Source organism: Nestor notabilis, unplaced genomic scaffold (assembly GCF_000696875.1).
Source record: "Nestor notabilis isolate BGI_N333 unplaced genomic scaffold, ASM69687v1 scaffold5625, whole genome shotgun sequence".
Taxonomy (NCBI): domain Eukaryota; kingdom Metazoa; phylum Chordata; class Aves; order Psittaciformes; family Psittacidae; genus Nestor; species Nestor notabilis.
Window position 1 is genome coordinate 35,572 of NW_009930564.1, and position 20,505 is coordinate 56,076.

Below are 20,505 nucleotides of genomic sequence, written 5' to 3' on the forward strand. Positions count from 1 at the left end.
TCACAGGAGCAGCCTGAACACCAGCTGCCCAGCCTGAGGTGTGAGGACCTCAAAAGTCATGTTGTGTGGTGACCTGCCCATGCAAAGATGGAGCAAAACACTCCTGCTCTGTGGAAATATCTGCGTGCCTGGAAAATGCACTTGCTTATTGAAACCTGGGTCCAGGAAAGGCACCAAACCAGAGCCAGGGCTTTGTTTGTTAGTTTCCTACAGATTTTCTCTTTTTTCCCCACTTGGCAAACCCACTGGGTTTTGTTTTGAATGGAGCCGAAGCGAGCATGCCTCTTTTGTTTAGCAATAACAACTAACTTATACAGCCCCTGCTCCTGCCAGAACATTTTTGTTCGAGCTCCAGAAGCCCAACACCATCAGCCCAATGCTCGGAGGACCTCAGCATGGTGCAGGGCCAGGAGCTGCACAGCACCCAGGTCACTGCAGAGTCTCCCAAGCACCAGGCACCTGTTTGCCAGCACTGGTATGGCTGCACGTTGTCTCTGCCATCTCCATACCAGACATGCCATGGTGCATGTAGGTGCTTCTTGAGGAGCTCATGGCCCAAGGCAGGAGAGAACAGATACCATGGACAGACAGCCTCCAGCATCATGGCACCATACTGGATTTAATAGTGGACACCCAGCAGCCCAGTACCTGGAGGAGAAGAGCACAGCCTGGATGAGACCTGCAACATCTCATCAGTGTTCAATGCCCTGCACCTCTGCAGGGGAAGAAGTGGAGGATTCCTCTGTGGGAGCAAGACGGTATCAGCCTCATGCCTCAGTGTCCAGGCTGTTCTTTTGCATCCCTTGGGAACACTTGTGCTGGGGGTGCAGCAGCTGTAGCATCTCCCCTTGGGACCAGCCCTTGCTCAGCTGCTGGAGGGGCTGTGGCAGCAGTGAAGCACATGGGAAGCACACAGGGAAGCACACAATGAAGCACACGGGAAGCACATGGGCTGGACATACGATGTCCCACATCCCAGGGCCAGTTGGTGAGTCGGCACTGTCCTCCAGAGGCAAGTCGATGTCCCCTGGTGCAGCACAGCAGGGAAGAGCCTGCCCCACTGCACCTCCCTCCTAAATGACAGGCTCTGAATTTGGGAGAGACAGAGACGTCAGGACTCCAAGAGAGGTTGGAAGCCAACCAAGTAGATCATTTGCTGACAGCCTGTGGAGGGCTTCCATAAAACACCCTGTTTCTGCAGGCCCAGCAGTACCTCTGGGAGAGGAAGGGAGCAGAAACACTTGAGCAAATTCTGCTGCAACATGATAATGCTGATGTTTCTTTCTGTTCTTCTTTTTCTTTTTTTACTTAAGCATCCCAATCACGGTTTTTAAGTGAGCCCAGAAGGAGCCTGTGGCTCAACCCCATTAAAATACAATCAAAATCAGACTGTCAGCTCCCTGGTCTCTGTGACCATCATGGGTGGGACTGCAGTTGTGTGCGTGCTGCAGTCACAGTGTGACACCATCCTGGCTGTGCCCACACGTGCAGGTCCCTCCAGGGCAGCTGCTGCCCTGCGTGCACACACACCTCACCCAGCACTGCCAGGACACTGGGGCACTTCTAAGGCACGATGCACAATGGCTGGCTCTCCAGCCAAGGCAGATGATGCTGACAGTACCATCAGCCCGGCACTGAGCTGCTCTTAAGTGGGGACCAGCTCTGGGCACCCTGACCCACTAATCCCTTGAGGGAACGGAAACAAAACCTCAGAGGCTCACGCAGGCTCCTTCCCCTGACAGGGGTCAGGAAGGAGATGCTGGAGGGAAGAAGCAATGTCCACGTCAGGCCCTCAGCTCTGCACCCAGGCCAGCTCTGCTGGCTTCACTGATTTCATCAAATGGTTTGGGTTGGAAGGGACCTTAAAGTTCATCCAATTCCAACCTTCTGACACAGGCAGGGACACCTTCCACTAGACCAGGTTGCTCCAAGCCCCTGTGTCCAACCTGGCCTTGAACACTGCCAGGGATGGGGCAGCCACAGCTTCTTTGGGCACCCTGTGCCAGCGCCTCAGCACCCTCACAGGGAAGAACTTCTGAATAAGAGCTCATCTCAATCTCCCCTCTGGCAGTTTAAAGTCATTCTCCCCTGACCTGTCCCTATATGTCCTTGTAAAATTTCCTTCTCCAAATCTGTTGTTGGCTTCTTCAGGTATTGGAAGACTGTTATAAGGTCTCCCCTGAGACACAGGGATTTACCCCAGCAGAGCTCCTGGCCCACCCTGCCTGGATGCTCACACCTAGAAAATCCACTCTTTTGCTTCTGCACTACCAAATTCCTGTGGGATCAAACTGAGTGGGTCTGTGCATCACAGACCCAGGGTGTCCCTGCCTGGAGGGGCTCAGCTCAGGTGCAGCATCCCCCTGTCACACCACCCCTTGTCCCTGGGAAGCCCCAGTGTCTGCGCAGCAGCAGAGTCCCTGGGGATTGCAGATCCACCACCGGGAGCTCTGCTCAGCCCTGGGCTCCCTGCTCCCAGCCAGGGTAAATCCTCCTCACTGTGCACCCCACAATGCCAGCCTGTAATTGCTGCTTGACATTAAGCATCTGAGCAAGGAAGTCTTGGGTAAATGTTCTTGCCATGGGAACACACAGTGCTGAGTCTCTTTAATTACATTGTTTTTGTTTGGCTTGTTTTATTAGTTGTGCTGTGGCTTCCCCTCCCTGACAGCCCGGCAAAGCGCACGCTAAATATGGCCGGGTTTAAAGCCCGCCGTGAAACCCGAACTGCGGCACCAGACTGGCTGGACCCGGGGCATGCCAGGGTTACGCGGGACACGCATTCCAGCTGCCCCGCACCGGCCCTGCACCCTGTCCTGCTCCAACACCACCATGGCCACGGCACAGCCGCCACCCTCCAGAACACCCGCGCAGCCTCCTCTTCCTCACGCCACTAAACCCTGCCGGGAACACAGCCCAACCCTTCACTCTGTGGCCCCCAGGCTGCCCTGTCTCCATCATACCCATTGCTTCCACACTAATCCCCATCCCACCCCATCTCCATCACATCCATCACTTCCACAGTGGTCCCCACCCCTGCCCCACACCTGCTCAACCCACCTCCGGCTGCCCCTCAGGGCCCAAGAGCCCTCTTCCCACCAGCCACACCGCTTTCATCTTCCTCTGCCCCCCTTGTTATTTTAAAGGCATTCCAGAGGATGCTGTCAGGCTTGGATGTGGTTTGGTTGGGTTGTTTGTTTTCGTACTGGAGATTTTATGATCGCGTTGGGAACAAGCCCTAATTGAGCTGCAATTCGAATTGCAGTCCGTGGGTATTTGTTTCATTTTTGGAAGGGCTGAAACGGCAGCTTAAGCTGGAGAACGCATTTGGTTTTAACTGGAACCTGATGGAGATGGGACTGAGCAGGACAGGCTGCCTTGACCTGTGACTAAAGCCCATGGGGAAGCCCTGTGCAGCCACCACGGTGGCACGTACCCATGGTGTGCCCTGTGACCATCCAAAAAACCTTCTGCTGCTGGGCAGGAGGCAGATGGAGCTGGTCCTGGTGTGCCAAGCACTCAGCCCCCAGCCCTGGGTATTGGCTTGGTTTGGGTTTGCAACCACCCTGCAACCCCTGCATCCTGCACCCCTGCATCCTGCAACCCCTGCACCTTGCAAACCCATGTCCTGAAACCCCAGTACCCTGCAAACCCATGTCCTGCAACCTCAGCACCCTGCAAACCCAAGTCCTGCAATCCCTGCACCCTGCAAGCCTCTGCACTGCAGGGTCTGTGACCTTGTGCTTGCCCAGCACCCCAGAGAGGGAGCTCAGCACCCCTGCCTGCTTGCTTGGGCTGGCTCCACTCGAGAGCTGCCTCCAGACCCAGAGCTGCTCGCAGGGACCAGACAGCAGAAAGACAAGACCTAAAGGTCAGTGTCCGAACTACCCTTCACAGGGTTGGTGTCAACTTCTGCTGACCATGCCCCACACTGACTGCCAGAACTAGCGGTTCGCCAGAACTAGCGGTTCATCCCCGACACCCAAAATGTGCCTGATGCTTCTGGCACCGCCAACCAGCTGGACCTTTGCAGGTAGGGACAAGAAGACAAACAGATTTCCAACGCATAGAGGGACCGGCCGAGCACCTGCTCTGCACTTCAGTGGCGCTTCCTCCTTTCCTTCCAGGATCTCCCAAGCTCCGGATGCTGGAGCAGGTCAACAGTGCTCTGGAAGACACCTCCGACCTGCTGGCACCATCCTGGCTAAATCAGACTTCCGCATATTAAAAGTGGATGAGCAGTGGGGACTCACGGCCCCTCTTTCAGGAAGAAATCCTATCCCAGCTTGGCCTGCCAGGAACGAGCACTGCTCTGTGCCACAGATGCATGCATGCAAACTCTTCTTGGGGGTATCAAATGCAGAAGCTGAGTCATACGACGCCTGCTCTCAAAGATCACTGGAGGCAAAAGGAGGGTGAAAAAAATATCTCTGTGGGGTTGCAGGGCCCCAGCTCAGACCCAGCTGGAGCGGAACTCTCAGTGTGGGGATGCTCAGCCATGCGACCATGGCCTGAAGGAGTGAGAAGGGATGTAAGGACATGCCCATCCAAGCTTGGTTCTGTCCCTTGCTCAGGCCCTAACACTTGCTTCTTGGCAGAAAGCAGAGCAGGCTGCTGGGAAGCTGCTACAGCCACCCCAGGATGATGGGTGAACCCGTGCAGACTAGGGTGGCCACAGCGGCTTCACCAGCAGGCTGCATCAGCATTTCCAGGTGGGAGAAGAGGCCATGGGGGCTGGGATGGCATCGTCTAAGCTCCTCTGAGGGCTTCCACCATGTACCTGCACTCAAGAAAAATGCCCTAGAGCCAGGAAAAAGCACGAACTTATCTTCCCCTCTGATGGCTCAAGGATGTGCGGGAGGGATGTTCTGAACTTCAGCATGGCCTCACACCGGGGTAACATCCCACAGTGCCTCTTCCTTGTCCCCACTGGGACCCACTGGGGCTGTCCCCCTGAGACTGAGACTCTGAGGATGCTGAGGCTCCACAGCACCCACACACCAGGCCCCTCACTTGGGTTCAAATATTGGTTCAGCTCCTCGCTCTGCTGGAAATGGGGCTCCTCAGACCTACATCGCTGTTGCCTGGCCCTGGATCTGCAACTCGCCCTAGCATGGGGGCACAGCTACATGCCATGGGGGCTGAGACCTACAGACTCATCACAGCAGTGAGAGACAATCGATTTGAACCCATACCTGCAAGGATGACCAGTAAATCCTTTAACCTCCTGCGCCACCTGGTGCCACCAGGAAGAATACGCTGGTGAGATCTGGCATGCATGGGAAACCACCTCTTCTCCAAAACCATGAAACTGGACAAAATTGGCCCAAGGAGGAATTCTGGAGGTCACCTGAGCTCACCCACCTCACACCTGTGCCTGGTCTCCATCCTCAGCCAACTGCATCCAACCTGTGCTTCACAGCCCTCCAGAGGACCTCCCCAGCCCATCACTGGGATGTGCCTTCTGGTGGAAAACCACCTCCAGTCCATCATCCTACCCAAACCATCCAGATAGACAGGGACTGAGCTGCTCAAGCACGCTGAGGCTGCACGATAGAAACCAGCACTGCTGGCTGAAGACTTCCAGAGCTGCACCCAAAGGGGTTATAAAAGGCAGGCCACAGGCATTGATCTCAGCAGGGAGGAGGAGACGACAGCCAAGACACAATGGAAGAACAGACAAACGCACACACCCGGCTCCAGAGCTGCTGCCCAGCTGGTAAATGTTACTGGAGTCAGAAAACCCCTTTCCTGTGGGAAGGCAACCAGCGGGAGCCAGCTGGCAGCGCTGGGCACACTGGTCGCTATCCACATGGTGTCCTTGGCACCGCTACCAAGAGCAGCCACCCCCCCTCGAGGGTCTCTTTGGACTGGCATGTCCCAGGCTGGCTCCCTTTCAGCACAGCTTCGTGACAAGGTTTGCTGCCAGTTTGCTCCACAACCAGTACCCACCGGGGTCTTCTCTGACCAGCCCCACCATATAGCCCTGGTGCCAGGCTCACGCCAGCACCAGCCAGTGCAATGTCAGAGGAGCTGGATCACTGCCACCCAACTGCAAAAGCACTCACGTATGCCAGAGCCAACCTTCCCTCCATGCATCTCCAGGGGAGTCAGGGTCCAAAGGCTGCATTCCAAGAGGAGGAGCCAACTGGTTTTTGCAATTTTGCTAGGAAACACCCCACAAGTGCTCAAGCGCTCTTGTAGTGGCACCAGCTGGGGAGACCTCCCCCCCAGCCAGGCCTCCTTCCAGCCAAGGTTTGTCTGCTGCCTCTATCCGACTGGAGCTTCCCCACCCCCTGTGTCACTTTATTATCCCTCTAGCTGCATAAAGCTTTGAGGTGCCATCAGGTGGAGAAGCTCAAGCTGAGGATAACAGATCTGTGGAGAAATTGTTAGAGTGCCAGGACAGTAAGTAGAAAAGATTCCCACACTACTATAAAAGAGAAACATTAAAAACCATGGTAATCACCAGGTCAAACCTCTGGACATGCTCATCTATCTATGCATTGATGAAACCAGTGCTGCCAAGCACAGCCATGGGAGAGGCATGCATGCATATGCCCTTTCCTGAGGTCTCTCTCAACACTGGAGCTCTGGGAAATGCTCTCTCCTCTCACCGACTATTGACTCAGCTGCTTGTCTAGAGACACTGCCCAAGTTGACCTGAGCTCCATTCCTTGCTCTTCCACTGGGGGCAAGAGGCAGGTGATGCTCACAGCTAGTGGGAAATTGAGATAAAGATGATGTTGTCTTTTGTAAGGTGATTTGAGACTTACTAATGAGGAGCACCAACCAACCCTTGGGCTCCCTGCAGTCACTGCTCCTGACCTGGACTCACATGGGCAAGGGGGCGCCTCTAGAGATGGAGCAGGAGGTGCTGGGTGCTGCTGGAGAGCAGTGGGTGCAGTGGCCAAAGCCTCTGCAGATGGGGACCTCAGCAGCCAGAAGCTGAAGGGCTCTTCCAAGTTTGTACAACCATGCTTTCCAGAGGCTAACAACTTGACCAAATCTGTGTTGATCTCCACCAGGAATGCACCAACCCTGCCAAATTTCAAGTCTCTTTTCCAAAGCATGGAGGCATCAGAAGTCCTCAAACAAAGAGACGGGAGGAGAAAAAATGCTGCTGAAACTTGGCGGGGGGAGGAGGGAGGCGGGGTAGGAGAGAGAAAGTTCAGCCCAAGGCAGAGCAAGCATGGAAAAATTCAGCCCAAACAGTTGAAGTCTGGCAAAGGTATAAGCAAACAAACTCCCACTGGAAAGCGTTCTACAGCCTGAACAACAGGCGTCTGCTGGCTCCATCTACAATCAACGTGTTGGGCCAGAGGTGCCTGCCTTGCCCCTCGTCCTCCCATGGGAGCATACAAGGATAACTTCATTGCAAGGGTGGCAGGGGCCAGTGCCTGTAGGTGCCCCTGAATATAGGACATGACAGCATGGGACAAGAGCAGACCACTCCGACCGCAGCACCTCAGAGATCTCTCAAAGCAGCTGGGAGATCCCTGTTCACATGGTTACACTGGGCAGGAGCTTAGAGCCAGACATAAGCAGCTTGGGTTCCTCCATCACCAAGGAGCTGGGAAGCGTCTCACAAAGCTGGTGGCTCCAACACATCATGGGTTCTGCTGTGTCCTTAACTCCCTTGAACAGCAAGGGCAGGGTGGAGACAGCCAGCTCACAACACTATGCTCCTCACCCTGTTTCGCCTGGCTGTGTACTGCAAAGCAGCTTCCTCAGGACCAAGATGCCCACAGACCTGGAAAGCCCCTCTAGGTGCCCACTGCCCCTGGCACATGCTGGCCTGGGATGCACCACCTTGTCCCCCGTGTTAACATGGGGGCGCTGATCAGGCTGCAATCAAGGTGCTGCAGTGGGCTGCCTACCATCCCCCTTAAGACCAGGGAGAGCAGCAGTTATGGCAACATGGTCCCAGTGTAGCCCAGGGACGGCTCTATCCATCTGCTGGTGTTTCAACCTGGGGTGAGGAGAAGCTGCTCAGGCAGCAGATACCTCCTCCATGGAACAGCAGGAGGATGATGGTACACGAGGAAGGCAACCTTGGGTCCCTGTGCAAACCAGCATCCTGATCCTGACCCACCTGCATCACCAGGAAAGAAAAGGGCCAAAGAAACTTCACGAGTTCAAGTGAAGTTCACCTCAGCAGAGCTCTGCTCCATGAGCAAAACTGCTTTGCTGCTTGCCACAAGCCTTCCAGAGCTTGTGACCAGGACAGAGCAGAGCCAGGACAGCACTGGAAGAATGGGACCTCTTGCCAGCATCAGCCTTCCACTTGCACAGAAAGCAGGCCAGCGCTCGACTGCATTATCCACTCCTCGCTCAAGGAGCTCCAAACCCATGCTCACAGACGAGGTTTCCTCAGACACCCCCTTGGACAGCCAGCAGACACCAGGCACAGACCGGGGAAGCAGGAGCATTAGCTAAAGGTCACACAGGCTTATCTGTGTCCAGAAGCAGCCTCCTTGCTGCACAGGATTTGGCCTGCTCCCCGCAGGATTTCAGCACACAGGGAAACCCGACACAGGTCTGATAACTGCCAGCACCCGCCTGGCGCAGGGCAGGACGCAGCTCTGAGCTGCTCCTGATGCGCAGCAGCAGGGAGAATGGAGCAGAGCTGGGCTGGAGGCCCATGAGGGCACAGGGCAGGAACAAGGCACCCTTGGCATGGGTTAGACTTTAGACGAGCTGCTTGCACACCAGCACACAAGCCTTCACCCAAGTCCATTTTCTGACAAGGTCCAGGGGCAGAAGAGTCCCTGCCAGCACCAGGAACCCCACCAAGCCTGACCAGGCTGCCTCTGCCCTCAAAACTGTTCTCCAGCACAAGGTCTCTCCTTCAAAGCTTGTGTCTTCTGATGAAGGCCAGGCTTGCAGAAAAGCTGAAGGCTTCATCATACAGCAGGAACAAGCATCCTCTGACTCCACAGCCCAGTGCACACTGACATTTAAACCCTAAAGTATTTAGGATTATACCTGCCTGGATCTCCCCATCCCGCCTGCCCATCTCTGCTCCTTCCACTGCTTCTTACCAGAATTGGCTCCTCTTCCCAGCAAAGATGCTGATGAACAAGAACACCTTTTGGAGGGGGGATAGACTCACTTTTTTTAGCATCTGCTCCCTGGGCAGAGGAGGTTTCACCACACAGGACACTTCATGCAGCACAGAAACCTTGACCTTGGTGCTCTCTGCTGAAGTGGTAACATAAGCTAACAGCTTCAGATTGTGATCCCAAAATTACAAAGCCTAAGCGTAAAGCTTCACCTGCCAGCTCTGAGCTTGGAGCCAGTCAATATCTTGTCCCTGGGGCTGGGGGAACAGGTTTGCCAGCCGAAGACCCATTTACCAATTGTCCTGATGCAACAGCCAGCTCCTTCACCAGTAAATCTCAAAGCGCCTGAGAAAAGAGGTCAGTGTGCTGTGCTCTTTTTAAAGGGTGAGAAACCAAGGAACAAAGAGGGGCAGATCTCACCCTCAGTTGTTCAGTGGGCCAGGAGAAGCCAGGTCCCCTGTGCCCCAGGCCAGCTTCGGTCCCTGGACCCCAGCCCAGCCAACGTTCCTCTGCTATGGGTGAAGCTCAGAAGCTTTGATGAGTCAGTTTGGGTGAGCCTGGGGGTGGAGAGGAGAAACAAGGCTGCGGGAAGAGCTGAGTCACCATGCTGCCAGATCTACCTCCATCTCAGAGGATGCAACAACCATATGCTTCCAAACCCATACGGTTTGTATGGAGAAAATCAACTCAACAAGCCACAGAAAACTCCCTTTGGGGCAGTGGGCCAGAGTCAATCCTGATAATGCCAAGAAGAGATGTTTCTTGGAGCTCTGCTCAGCTCAGCAGCTGCTCTGGTGGCCATGCTTAGCAAATGCTGCCACACAATGTCAAATGTTCATTTTTCAAACCTCAGAAACAACAGTTTTTCACAGTGGACCATCAGCAAGGAGCCTGCCCTGACTTAAGGCAGGAGAGATTTGTCTCCCAGCTAGTAACTGGTCAGATCTTACAGGCCCTCTTGGCACATGTGGATGGAAACCAAACTCTGTCTGAACAGATCTGGAGAGGGCTCAAGTGAACCTCCACACCATGGGCAAAGTGAAGACCTTGTGCCATTCTTGTCACCATTGTGACCTTGTCATGAAGAACTCGTCACCATGCTCATGATGATACTGGCAGCTGCTGCCAACTGTTGAATCTCACTTTGGACAAAGCCAAGCATGAACATTGCCTTTTCCTGGCCCTGAAACTGGAACTTTTATCAAATCTGTGCTACTTTGCACTGCTGACATGGAAAAACCTTCTCCACTCTGCCCAACAGCTCTTCACAGAAGATCTTCATCCCTCTTCAACCCTCCCTGATAACAGTGCAAATAAAGGCAACAAAGGCAAAGTGGGATGGGGAGAGGAATGCCTCTGGAGAGCGAGCTACTGCAGGGTGCATGGGGGTAGACGGATGAGCATTTCAATATTTAGGAGAATGGGAAGAAATCTGGAAGTAAGGAGCAGAGTGGAACATAACTGCTTCTCCTTGACCTCCACCAGGCATGAGGCTTAGCAGATGTGGACTTCACTTGGACTCACAAACCTCCTCTGAAAAGCAAGCAAGACAGCAGAAGACCACTGGGCAAGAGAGATGGGTGTTAAGCAAAGTGACAGGGAAGAGTGAGTGTGCAGGTAGCAGGAAAGACTCAAGCAAAGGTGGAGAGAAATCCCAACACACCCAACGGTATGGTCCTCTGTGTCCCAAGTGTCCTGGGCTGACTCCTACTACAATTTGGCCTCTCCGCTGAGCGCTGCCCATCCTGCCAGCATCCAAGCCAGTAGGTCCAATATTGACCTGGCACTGAGAGACGCTCTCCAGGAAGATAAACAGGAGGTTCCTGAAGTTCTGGCAGGCAGAAGTGTCTCAGCCAGGAGGAAACTATCGAAGAGCAGAGAAAACCGGCGCAACAGGGACTGCCACTGTTTAAGGGACAAGGAAGAATCAAAAGTACTCCAACACCTTGAAAGTGCTGGCTGTCAGGACGACCTGGAAATATTGATACTTCTGGGCTTCCTGACCCCAGTGGCCCCAGCAACATCAGCAGCAAGACCAAGACCAGAAATCTCTTCTGCTCCAAGAGCAAAACTGTCCCCAGGGCTGGGGCAGCCCAGGGCAGAGTGCCTGCCTTGCTGGGGCTCTCCATGCACACAACTCATCATCCACACCATCCTTCTCCAGCTGAGAATCAGCTCAAGGAGAAGCCAGGTTCAAAGCTACTGGCGTGAAGCCTGACCACTAGTAGGAAACCAAGACTATTATCAATATTCCTACTAAAAGACAAATACTGAGATACTTTGTGTGCTGGCTAAGAGGACTGGAAGAGCTAAGACTCTCCAAATCCAGCGCACTATGTGAATACCAGCTGGTGAGGAGGATCCATGGGCCCATGAGGAAGGGCTTGACTCACGCTAAGATTCAGACATCCATGAGGTTTCCCTTCCATGCCAAGGACTGGGGCATCCCTGCACTTTTCCTGCAGCATAACCATGGGGCTAGGGCTGCCTGCTGTACAACCTTCTGGGTATGGACACATTAATGGAGAAGAATCAGTGGAGATCCTGCAGGATGAAAAGCATTGTCCACACTCCTCCGCAGCGATCTGCTTTGCAGATCCAGGCTGTGGGAAGTGGCAGCGAGATGATGAGAATAAACCAAAACAAATCAGGCAGATAGGCTATTTGAGAGCCATCAACGTGCACTGAAGATAATGGATATGCTGCACTGAGAAATAATCTTATTGGGGCTCAGAGGTATCAGCTACCAGCAGAGGGAAGCGGCCAGAACAACACATCACCACAATATCTGAAGTTTGTCTTTGAAATAAATGGTGTTTGCTTCCTGTGCTCTCAGTGAGGAGAGGATCTGGCTGAGGGCTCTGGTCCCAGAGAGGGAGAACGTGGAAATCAGTCTTCTCTGAGCATTTCCCTTCTGTCACTTTCCCAGAGGGCTCAAGTGACACAAGAAACAAATGCAGATGGGACCACTGGACCTGCTGGAGCCAGTGCCCACAGCAGACGGTTACAATGCTGCATACAGAGGGGATCCAGCCCTTGGTCTGCTCCCAACCTCTCCATCCTCATCAGAATCACAAGCTGAGGTGCCTCTCCCAGGTGAGGAAGAAGCCTGGGCTCATGAAGGTTGTTGCACCAAGAGGGGAGGCACAGGCTTCGCACAGACCTTACAGATGTGGATAGTCCCAAACTCATCCCATGCTGCTCTCCTTTCCCACCACTGCCCGTGGGATTGGGTGATCCCACCCCAGCCGGCAGCATGAGATGGCAGAAGCAGAGCTGCATGGACCAATACTCCTCTGCTGTTGCAAAGCCCCTGCTGCAGACACATTGCTGTCACCGTGAACAGCAGTTGCCCTTAAGCCTCTCTCTGTTTGCAGATGACTCAGGCAATGAGGATACAAGGTGATTTTCCACAAACAAGTAATTCCTTTCAAATGCTTTCCTAAAGGCAAACCCAACTTTCAGGGACATATTTTGAGGACTTGCTCCTCCTCATCCCCATCGGCGAGTCCCTCACAGTCACTGGTGAATCACTGTCCCACCAACTCCTGCTCCCCCCATACAGCCAGAGGCACCAACCATGGCCATCCCCAGGGTGACGGGGATAAAGCCAAGCTCTGGAACCAAATTGCCCCATCCATTGTTAAATGCCAAAATCTCTGGGGCTCCCTAACTGGGATCCAGCTTGTGCACGGAGAGGTGTCCTGAAAGGGTGCAGGGTGGCAGCACCAGGACCAGGCAGCCAAGCCCCCATCCTGCCATGGTACAGGGGAGTCTCCACAGACGGAACCCTCCTTGGTGGGGCTGCAGCTTCTCTTGATCACATTTATCACCCATAAACTGACTTTCTAGTGGCCTGCTGATGGCAATGTCCATATGCCATGGGGGGGATAGTTCAGGCTGACCTTAGGCAAGGAGCCCTGCTGCAGGCTGGCTCCCTGGGCAGCCGGGACATGCTGGCAGACCACAGCCTGGTGTGGAAGTCCAGCTCCCCTATGGCTGATTCAATAAGTCACAGATACCATGAGTTTGTGAGGCAGAGAGGCTCCACAGCTATTAGGGGAATTGGGAGTGGGGGGAGGAGGAGCTGAAATGGAGAAGGGATGGAGACGGGGAGGGTGGAGAGGGGGAAGCTAAGACAAGCAGCAGAACAAAACATCCCATAAATCATGAGGAGCTGCTGAAATACCAGAACAAATGACCCCATAGCTTGGCCATTGTTCCCAAGCAAGGGCTTAAAGCACTCCCAGTCGAGACAAAGCGCCTCACGTTCCGTTTCACCGCTGCGCTGGCTCATCCAGGACCTGTGCTCAGCACAGCTGAGCTGGGGCGGCTGCACTGTACTCCAACTGATGGCCAGGACCGGTGGGATGCAGGATGTGATGCTCTGGGCAAGGCTGGATACCCCACACTGGAGCAGATGTGGAGCCCACATCTCAGCCTGCCCTGAGCATCTCTTTGCTCCCAGATGCCCCCACACCTCCCAGGCTCTGGCATTCCTCCCCTTCCACAGAAAGGCTCAGGGCCTTCCATGAAAATAAGGTTTTCCCTCTTACTTTCCCTCACTCAGGCTAAGAGCTTCCTCAGTGGGAAGAGAAGGGGACTCCATGCCTCCTCTTCTGTGTTGGATTAACTTAGGAGAAAGACAGCTCAAGTAGGGCTGTGAAACCCGAAGGAGCTCTGGGCACTCTGTCTTTATGGTGCTGCTCCTCCCCACCTCCCAAAAAGTTGCTGACAATTCACTTTGTGCTGGCTGCCCCCGGCAAACCATTGACCATCAAGCAGACTCCTGGGACAAGTTCTATAGACCACTATGATGGAAACAGCACAAGGCTTTTGTCGAGCTTTGCAGTAGCAGCCCTGCAGTGTGCTGGCTTGGGAACAGTCAGATGGATCAGCTGGCAGCTCAGCACCTCCCCCAGGCTCTGCAGCACCCCAGGACTGCGGCACTGGGGTGCCAGGAGGTGAGGAGCCTGACGATGGGGACAGGTCACAGCACTGCCTGCTGATGGCAGCTGAGGGCAGCTATGGAAGGAGCCCAGCAGCACCAGGCACCTTCATGGCACAGATTTCACACCCCAGCACAGCAACTTAGGGAGAATTTCCACACCATATGAGACCACTTAAACCCAAAGGAGAAATATTACATTATAAAATTTTAAGTAACTTCAATGAAAACACTTCCATTACCCTTTTGCTTTACAACCAAACCCAAAGCGTGGGGCAGAGTGTGGCAGTGGGGCCGCATGTGCTGCCTCTGCCAGCCCAATGGCGCAAGCGTGGCTCCTGTGCCTGATGGCTGCAGCTCCTGCCCTCATGGCACCACAGTCCCATAGCACAGGGACATCCACCAGCCAGGATACCCAGCCCCAGTGCTGATGGATCATGGGAAAAACACTCCTCACTTTCCCACTGGGCAAGCATGGACTGCACATGGAGCTGCTGGTCCTGGCGCATCCCTCTCAGTGAGGAGCTGAGATCGAGCAGCATGCCAGGAGTCAGGCAGCAAAACAAGCTGCAGGCAGGGCTGAGCCCGAGCCGGCTGCCTGCCTCTACCCACCAGAACACATGCTCCTGCCAGTGCTGCTTCAACAGCTCGTGGTGGGCAGCCAAGGAGCAGAACCGAGATAACGGGATGGGGGAAGTGAGGAATGTTCTGCATTTTTCCTGAGCCACCATGGGAATAGGCAATTCCGACCATGGATCACAGGGAGGCTATCCGACATGAGACACTCAAGGATCCCAAAGAGAACAGGCAGCAAGTAGAAGTAAACAAGCAAGAAGAAAACAGGGTGAACAAGAGGTGAGCACAGGAAAACGAGCATGGTGGGAAGGCAAGCAAAGGAACAAGTGGAAGAAGTGAAAACACACCGAGAAGTAGGAAAGGAGAAGGAAAACGTAAATGGATGCCAGGAGAACAAACCTGCTGGGGCTGGAACTCCCGATGAGCGCCAGAGCTGGAAGGATGCGAGATGGGGACAGAGGCTCCCAGGCTCCACACACACAAGAGTAAAACAGCAGATCACAGTCCTTTTATTGGATTAAGGCTCACTTAAGAGGAAAGATAAACGTGCTTCATTTCTCAGGTGACATTCACAAGAGGAGAGGAGGATCTTTGCCTTGATTCACCCTAAGGGGGGTGAAAAGGGATGGCTGATTTTGAGGTTGCTGTGGGGACAGCAGGACCTCTCTAACAGCAGAAGGTGGTGAGCCTCAAATGAAGAGTGCTTTTGTCTTGCACGCCTTCATGCTGTTTATGCTTTGGAGCTAGATTAGTATCACAGACCAGCAGAAAGCAGAGCTTTAATAAATCAGACTCCAAATCTGTCCTTGCCTCAGTTACCAGTTTTTGCTTCACTTGGAGCTCAGGCTGCTGCAGTGCCACAGCAGGCACCGAACAGCAAAGAGGAGGAGAAGGAAACCAGCAAACGGGAATAGAACTGGACACCCGCAGAACCCAGTTTCTCCCCAAGCTTGGGAAAGCCTGGCTCTACCCTGCTCCCCCAGTGCTTCTCTCCAGGTACCTTCCAGCAGCAAGACACCGGTTGGGGGGAGCCCTGGGCTGAGGTGATCTGGCACATTCACAGGGCCTAACACTGGGGACTTTGTGGCATTAGCTTTAAAAAAAATAGCCTAAAAAAAGCCTAATAATGAAGTATTTATTTCAGTAAACAACATGTGAATGAAAGAAGTGTTTTCTCAATACTTCACTTTTTCCCTGACTTCTCTCCCTTCCCCCAGCAAGTTTTTTTTCACTAAGTGGAACTAACGAGGCTCCGCTCACAGCCAGGCTGGGAGCAGCAGCACCGCGCTCCGCACAGACACACGTGCTGTGTGAATAAAGCCTGCCTTGTGCCTGGGAGAAACAGGACCCACCGGCACGTCCCAACAGCCAGCAGGGAAGATGTGCTCCAGCAGACGCACCGATGTGAGACCTGCAATGGGAGCATCCCCAGCAGGCACCGCGAGACATTCAGCACCTTGTTTTGACAAGGGCCTGTAGGGACAGGACAAGGGGGAATAGCTTTAACCTGACAGAGTGGACATTGAGATGAGTTCTTAGGCAGAAGCTCTTCCCTGTGAGGGTGCTGAGGCGCTGGCACAGGTTGCCCAGAGAACCTGTGGCTGCCCCATCCCTGGCAGTGTTCAAGGCCAGGTTGGACACAGGGGCTTGGAGCAACCTGGTCTAGTGAAAGGTGTCCCTGCCCGTGGCAGGGGGTTGGCACTGGATGAGCTTTAAGTTCTCTTCCAACCCAAACCACTCCTGATTCTGTGATTATTTATTGTGACAGCAAATAACTGCACCTCCTGGCCCAGAGAGCTGCCATTGCCCAGGGATGCTGCCCCACAGGGCTCCCTGTCTCTAGGGCCAGGGAGAAAGCTCAAGGGGAGGTAATAGGATCATTTGTCCCCATCCTACCTGGCAGCACTCAGCTCAGGAGACACAGTGTCACGCAGACACTGTGACGCTGTGACGTCCTTCTCTTCTACCTCAGCTCTATCCAGCCATACCTGAGCACCTGAACAACTGGGAATGCTGAAAATAAGTGTTCAAGGCCAGGCTGGTCAGGGCTTGGAGCAACCTGGTTTAGTGGAAGGTGTCCCTGCCCATGGCAGGAGGTTGGAACTGGATGAGCTTTAAGGTCCCTTCCAACCCAAACCAGTCTGGGATTCTATGATTCTATGAAAACTGGCTCAGCTTGCCCTGTGTGGGGGTTGAGAGGTAAGGATGCTTTCTGCTATGGCAGCAATGCAAGGGGTTGGACTGACAGTGCTTTGGTAGGAATTCCAGGCAGGAAACACTAATACCGCCACTAGACTGACACCAGCTTTTGAAAGCAATGGGCACTGATGATGATGTGCTCATAATCTCTACCTGTTCCCTGGCAACAGGTAATGCAGGTACAGGAGCCCTTCCTTGCCTTCAAGCCTTGGGATTAAGATGGGCAGGATTCTCAGAAGCCACTGATTTACAAAAATATGGTCCATCACTTTTTCATCCCCCTCCTACCCATGTGGGATGAGCTGAACCCCCCTCACGCACAGCGTGGATGTTCACCCTCTGCACAGAGGCAGGTAAAACAATGCCATGGTGCCCTTGGGTTAAGCTTATAAATACACAATACGTATAAATAAATACAGATTTGATGCATGTAGGTATTTGCTCAGGAAGCCAAATTAGGCATCTGTAGTTTGCAAGGGCATGAGCCATGTTTTCCACCAGCCACAGAGCCCAGGACCTCCCCTGCCCGGCAGTGCTCCCCGTGTGCAGCAGGACCATTTAGAGCAACTAACCAAAGATGTCGATCCCACTGCTGTGATCATGGATCCCTGGAGATGTACAGGGAATGCAGAGAAATTATGTTTCACACAAGAGAAAAGGCCAGGTGCCCCCTTGGTAGGAGGCTGGTGCCTGCACGGGAAAAGCCTCTGAATGACTCCCCAAGGCTGTGTGGAAACCTGCCTGCACCGTGCCCATTCCGTGCTTCATACACAGGTACCCCCAGCTGCTCTTTGGAACCTGGGCTGTGTGCATGCAAATGCCAGTTAAATCGCTGCACTGCAACAGCACAGCCAGCACAGCTCTTGGGTTGTCAGCTTAACTGCTGAGTGCCAGAGAGCCCCAGCACACGCATCCCAGCACTCCAGCCCACCCGAGCCTGGCTGCCAAGCTGGACATCTGATCCAGCTCAAGATGTCTCCAGCCATGGATAAACCCCATGACCAGCCATTGTCCTCCAGCCAGAGCAGCTCCCTGCAGGATCTGTGACATCAGGTCATAATTAGACATGTAGTTCCTTTACCAGTTACTGTAGTGTTACCAGTTCAAACACTGGGGTGGTCTATGCAGTGTGAGGTAAATTAAAATGACACTAAGCTTTGCCATCCACTCAATTTGTGTATCCAACTATAACGAAGTGAGATAGCACAAGTGTGTAGAACTGGCATTTTTGGACATGGTTTAGTGGTGGACTTGGTAGTGCTAGGTTTATGGTTGGATTTGATGAGCTTAAAGGTCTTTTCCACCTAAATGATTCTCTTTCAGGCCTCACACCTTCCAGCTTCTATCTTCAACACAATGGCATGGGGCAAACTGCAGGCAAAGGCAATTCCTCCTCACCAAGAGCTCATTCCCAAGTTGGCTTAGAAAAACCCCATAAACCAGCATCACCACCTACTGCAGTAACTCCTCTACAAGGTGCTTTGCAAAATACTACAAGACAGATGGTTTCCCGCAGGAAAACACTACAGCATGAGTGAAAAGATACCACAAATAACCTGAAGCCGCAGGGTTAAAATGAGATCCGGGAACTTCAGAGAAACATTTAAAGGGAGAAGTGAGATTTACTGACTTCTCTTGCATCCTCATTGTGAATAAAGAGAAACTCTGATCGGTTTTAATGAGTTCCTTGCTTGTTTTCCTATCTGGTATACTACAAATTCACGTATTTGTCTATTTGGAAGATTCATGGCAACTGCAGAGCAGCTTTCCTGATGACATCGTTTCAGCAAAGGAAAGAAAATTGTGCAACTGGGGAAGAAAGCAATTTGTCACCAAATAGCTTAAATTCTTTGTCTGCCTTCATTAATACCTAGTCAGCTTTGATGCCTAACTAACCTCACAGATAGAGGAAGCCTTTGAGGAGGACTCCACAACCTCACACTGAAGTGTTAGAACATACAATAAATGCCAGAAAGATCTCCAAAATAAGCAGGGAAAACCAAAACCAAGCTCAACATTCTTGCAATTTCTAAGCATTTCTTTTCTTCTTTTTATCCTCCTTTAGCCATCTAAGGAAGCAGAAAGCAATGCAATTTCCAGTTCTTTTAAATATCCTTAGCAGGTCAACCTCTAACGCTAGGAGAGTTGACTGTGATCTGCTTCCAAAGGCTGTTGCATCAGAACCTGGAAACACAGAATGAATTAGTCCCTGCTCAAGCAGGGGCTGCAGTTTCAGACCTATGCTCAGCACAAGGGGCCCCACAGGTGCCACAGCAGCAGCATCGTGGCAGGAAGGAGCACTGTATCCCTCTGGGATGGCTGAATGTGGAGTGGTCTGTGCTGGGGCACCCTGGACCTTCACAACACACACCCCAGCATGTTCCCTGCCATGGCTCCTGGTGCCCCCACACTGGCTGTGGCCATTCCAGTATGGCTCTTGGATATGGTTTATCCAACAAATATGTGTCAGGCAGTGAGGGGCTGCAAGATGCATCCTCTGGAGCACTGGCTGGGAAGGGAATGGGAGAGGAGCAGCCAGGGGTTGTGCTCTCATGTGCCCCAGCCCAGCAGACACGCATGTTTACATCCCACATGAGCCCTGAAAGACCCCCATGTCTTAGTTCATGGGGGGTCCTTCAGGCCGCCAAGGAAGGAGCTGCCTGGGTCTCCCTCCTGCTCCCTGCACTGGAGTGAGGGAGTATGTTTTGGTTTGGTACCATGGGGGAGCTTCTGTGGCAGGCAGAGGGGTTTGAAGAGAGGTTGTCCCACAGGGCATTGCTTGGGCAGGGACAAAAAGTGGCAGCAGTGAGGACAGAGACGGTGAGGGAGAGGCAGGACCTCCTTTCCCCCAGCCCGGTCCTGCAGCTCTTACCATTCAATGCTCAGAGACCTGGGCCGGAAGGCAGACAGCTCAGCCGAGGCATACTCAGCTTTCCTTCTCTTCTCCTGCTTCTGCTTCACCGACAAGCGGTGGGCAAACCTAGAGAGGCTGCTTTCCGACCTGGGGAAGGGGAGAGGAAAGGCATTAATATCACTGAAGTTCCCTGTGGCAGATCCACGGCACAAAGCCAAGTAATGCTCGGAGCTGAAAGGAGGGTCAGCGGCACCAGGACAGTGTGGCACCAGCTGGGGAGGGAAGAGGGGGAAAGAAATGGAGCAGCAGCAGGGTAAGCATCACTTCAGCAGGCCAGGACCACCATGGGTCCACAGTGTGCTGTTAGAAAAGCCGAAGCTGTGAGCTGACAGGCTGAGAGCGCCGGGTCCCTAACCCACTGCAGCACCATTGCCTCCTGCCCAAATGCCAGCCAGTGATGGCCAACGCTGGAGACACACCAGCTGCTTCAGCTTTTTGAAGTGCCTGCCCAAGAGAGGCTGTGCAGGGATGGAAGCATCCATGGAGAGAATCAAAGCAGATCTCTGCACAGCCACACACTCCTTTGTGGAAGCCCCAAAGCCCCTGGAGCTCCCAGCCAGGGCTCTCAAACATGGGTACAGCTTCCCTGATGAGGGCTGACAGGGAAATGAGCCCACATCAGAGACGTTTTGGAGGAGGAAACAGAAATGTGTGTGAACAAATGGGTTCAGCTGCGAAACCCATCTGCGTTGACAACAAAGCCCCTTCCTGCTGGGCGGATGCTCCAGCATCACTCCCAGTCCCTGAGACCGGGAGAAAACCATTCCCTTCAATACCCTTGCTCCAACCGGAAGAGAACCACT

The 20,505-nt window shown here is 53.4% G+C and overlaps 1 protein-coding gene across 1 annotated transcript in view; it reads right to left on the reverse strand.

The window, feature by feature from the left end:
• LOC104406478 (ankyrin repeat and fibronectin type-III domain-containing protein 1-like) overlaps positions 1-19,789 on the reverse strand; it is a gene marked incomplete at its 5' end in the record, with an annotated part of 40,357 nt that extends 20,568 nt beyond the window's left edge. Inside the window, one exon of the mRNA XM_010015455.1 lies at positions 19,661-19,789. Within this exon, the coding sequence (XP_010013757.1) occupies positions 19,661-19,789 (129 nt within the window). The remainder of the gene's footprint in view (positions 1-19,660) is intronic.
• Positions 19,790-20,505: the final 716 nt, after the last annotated feature.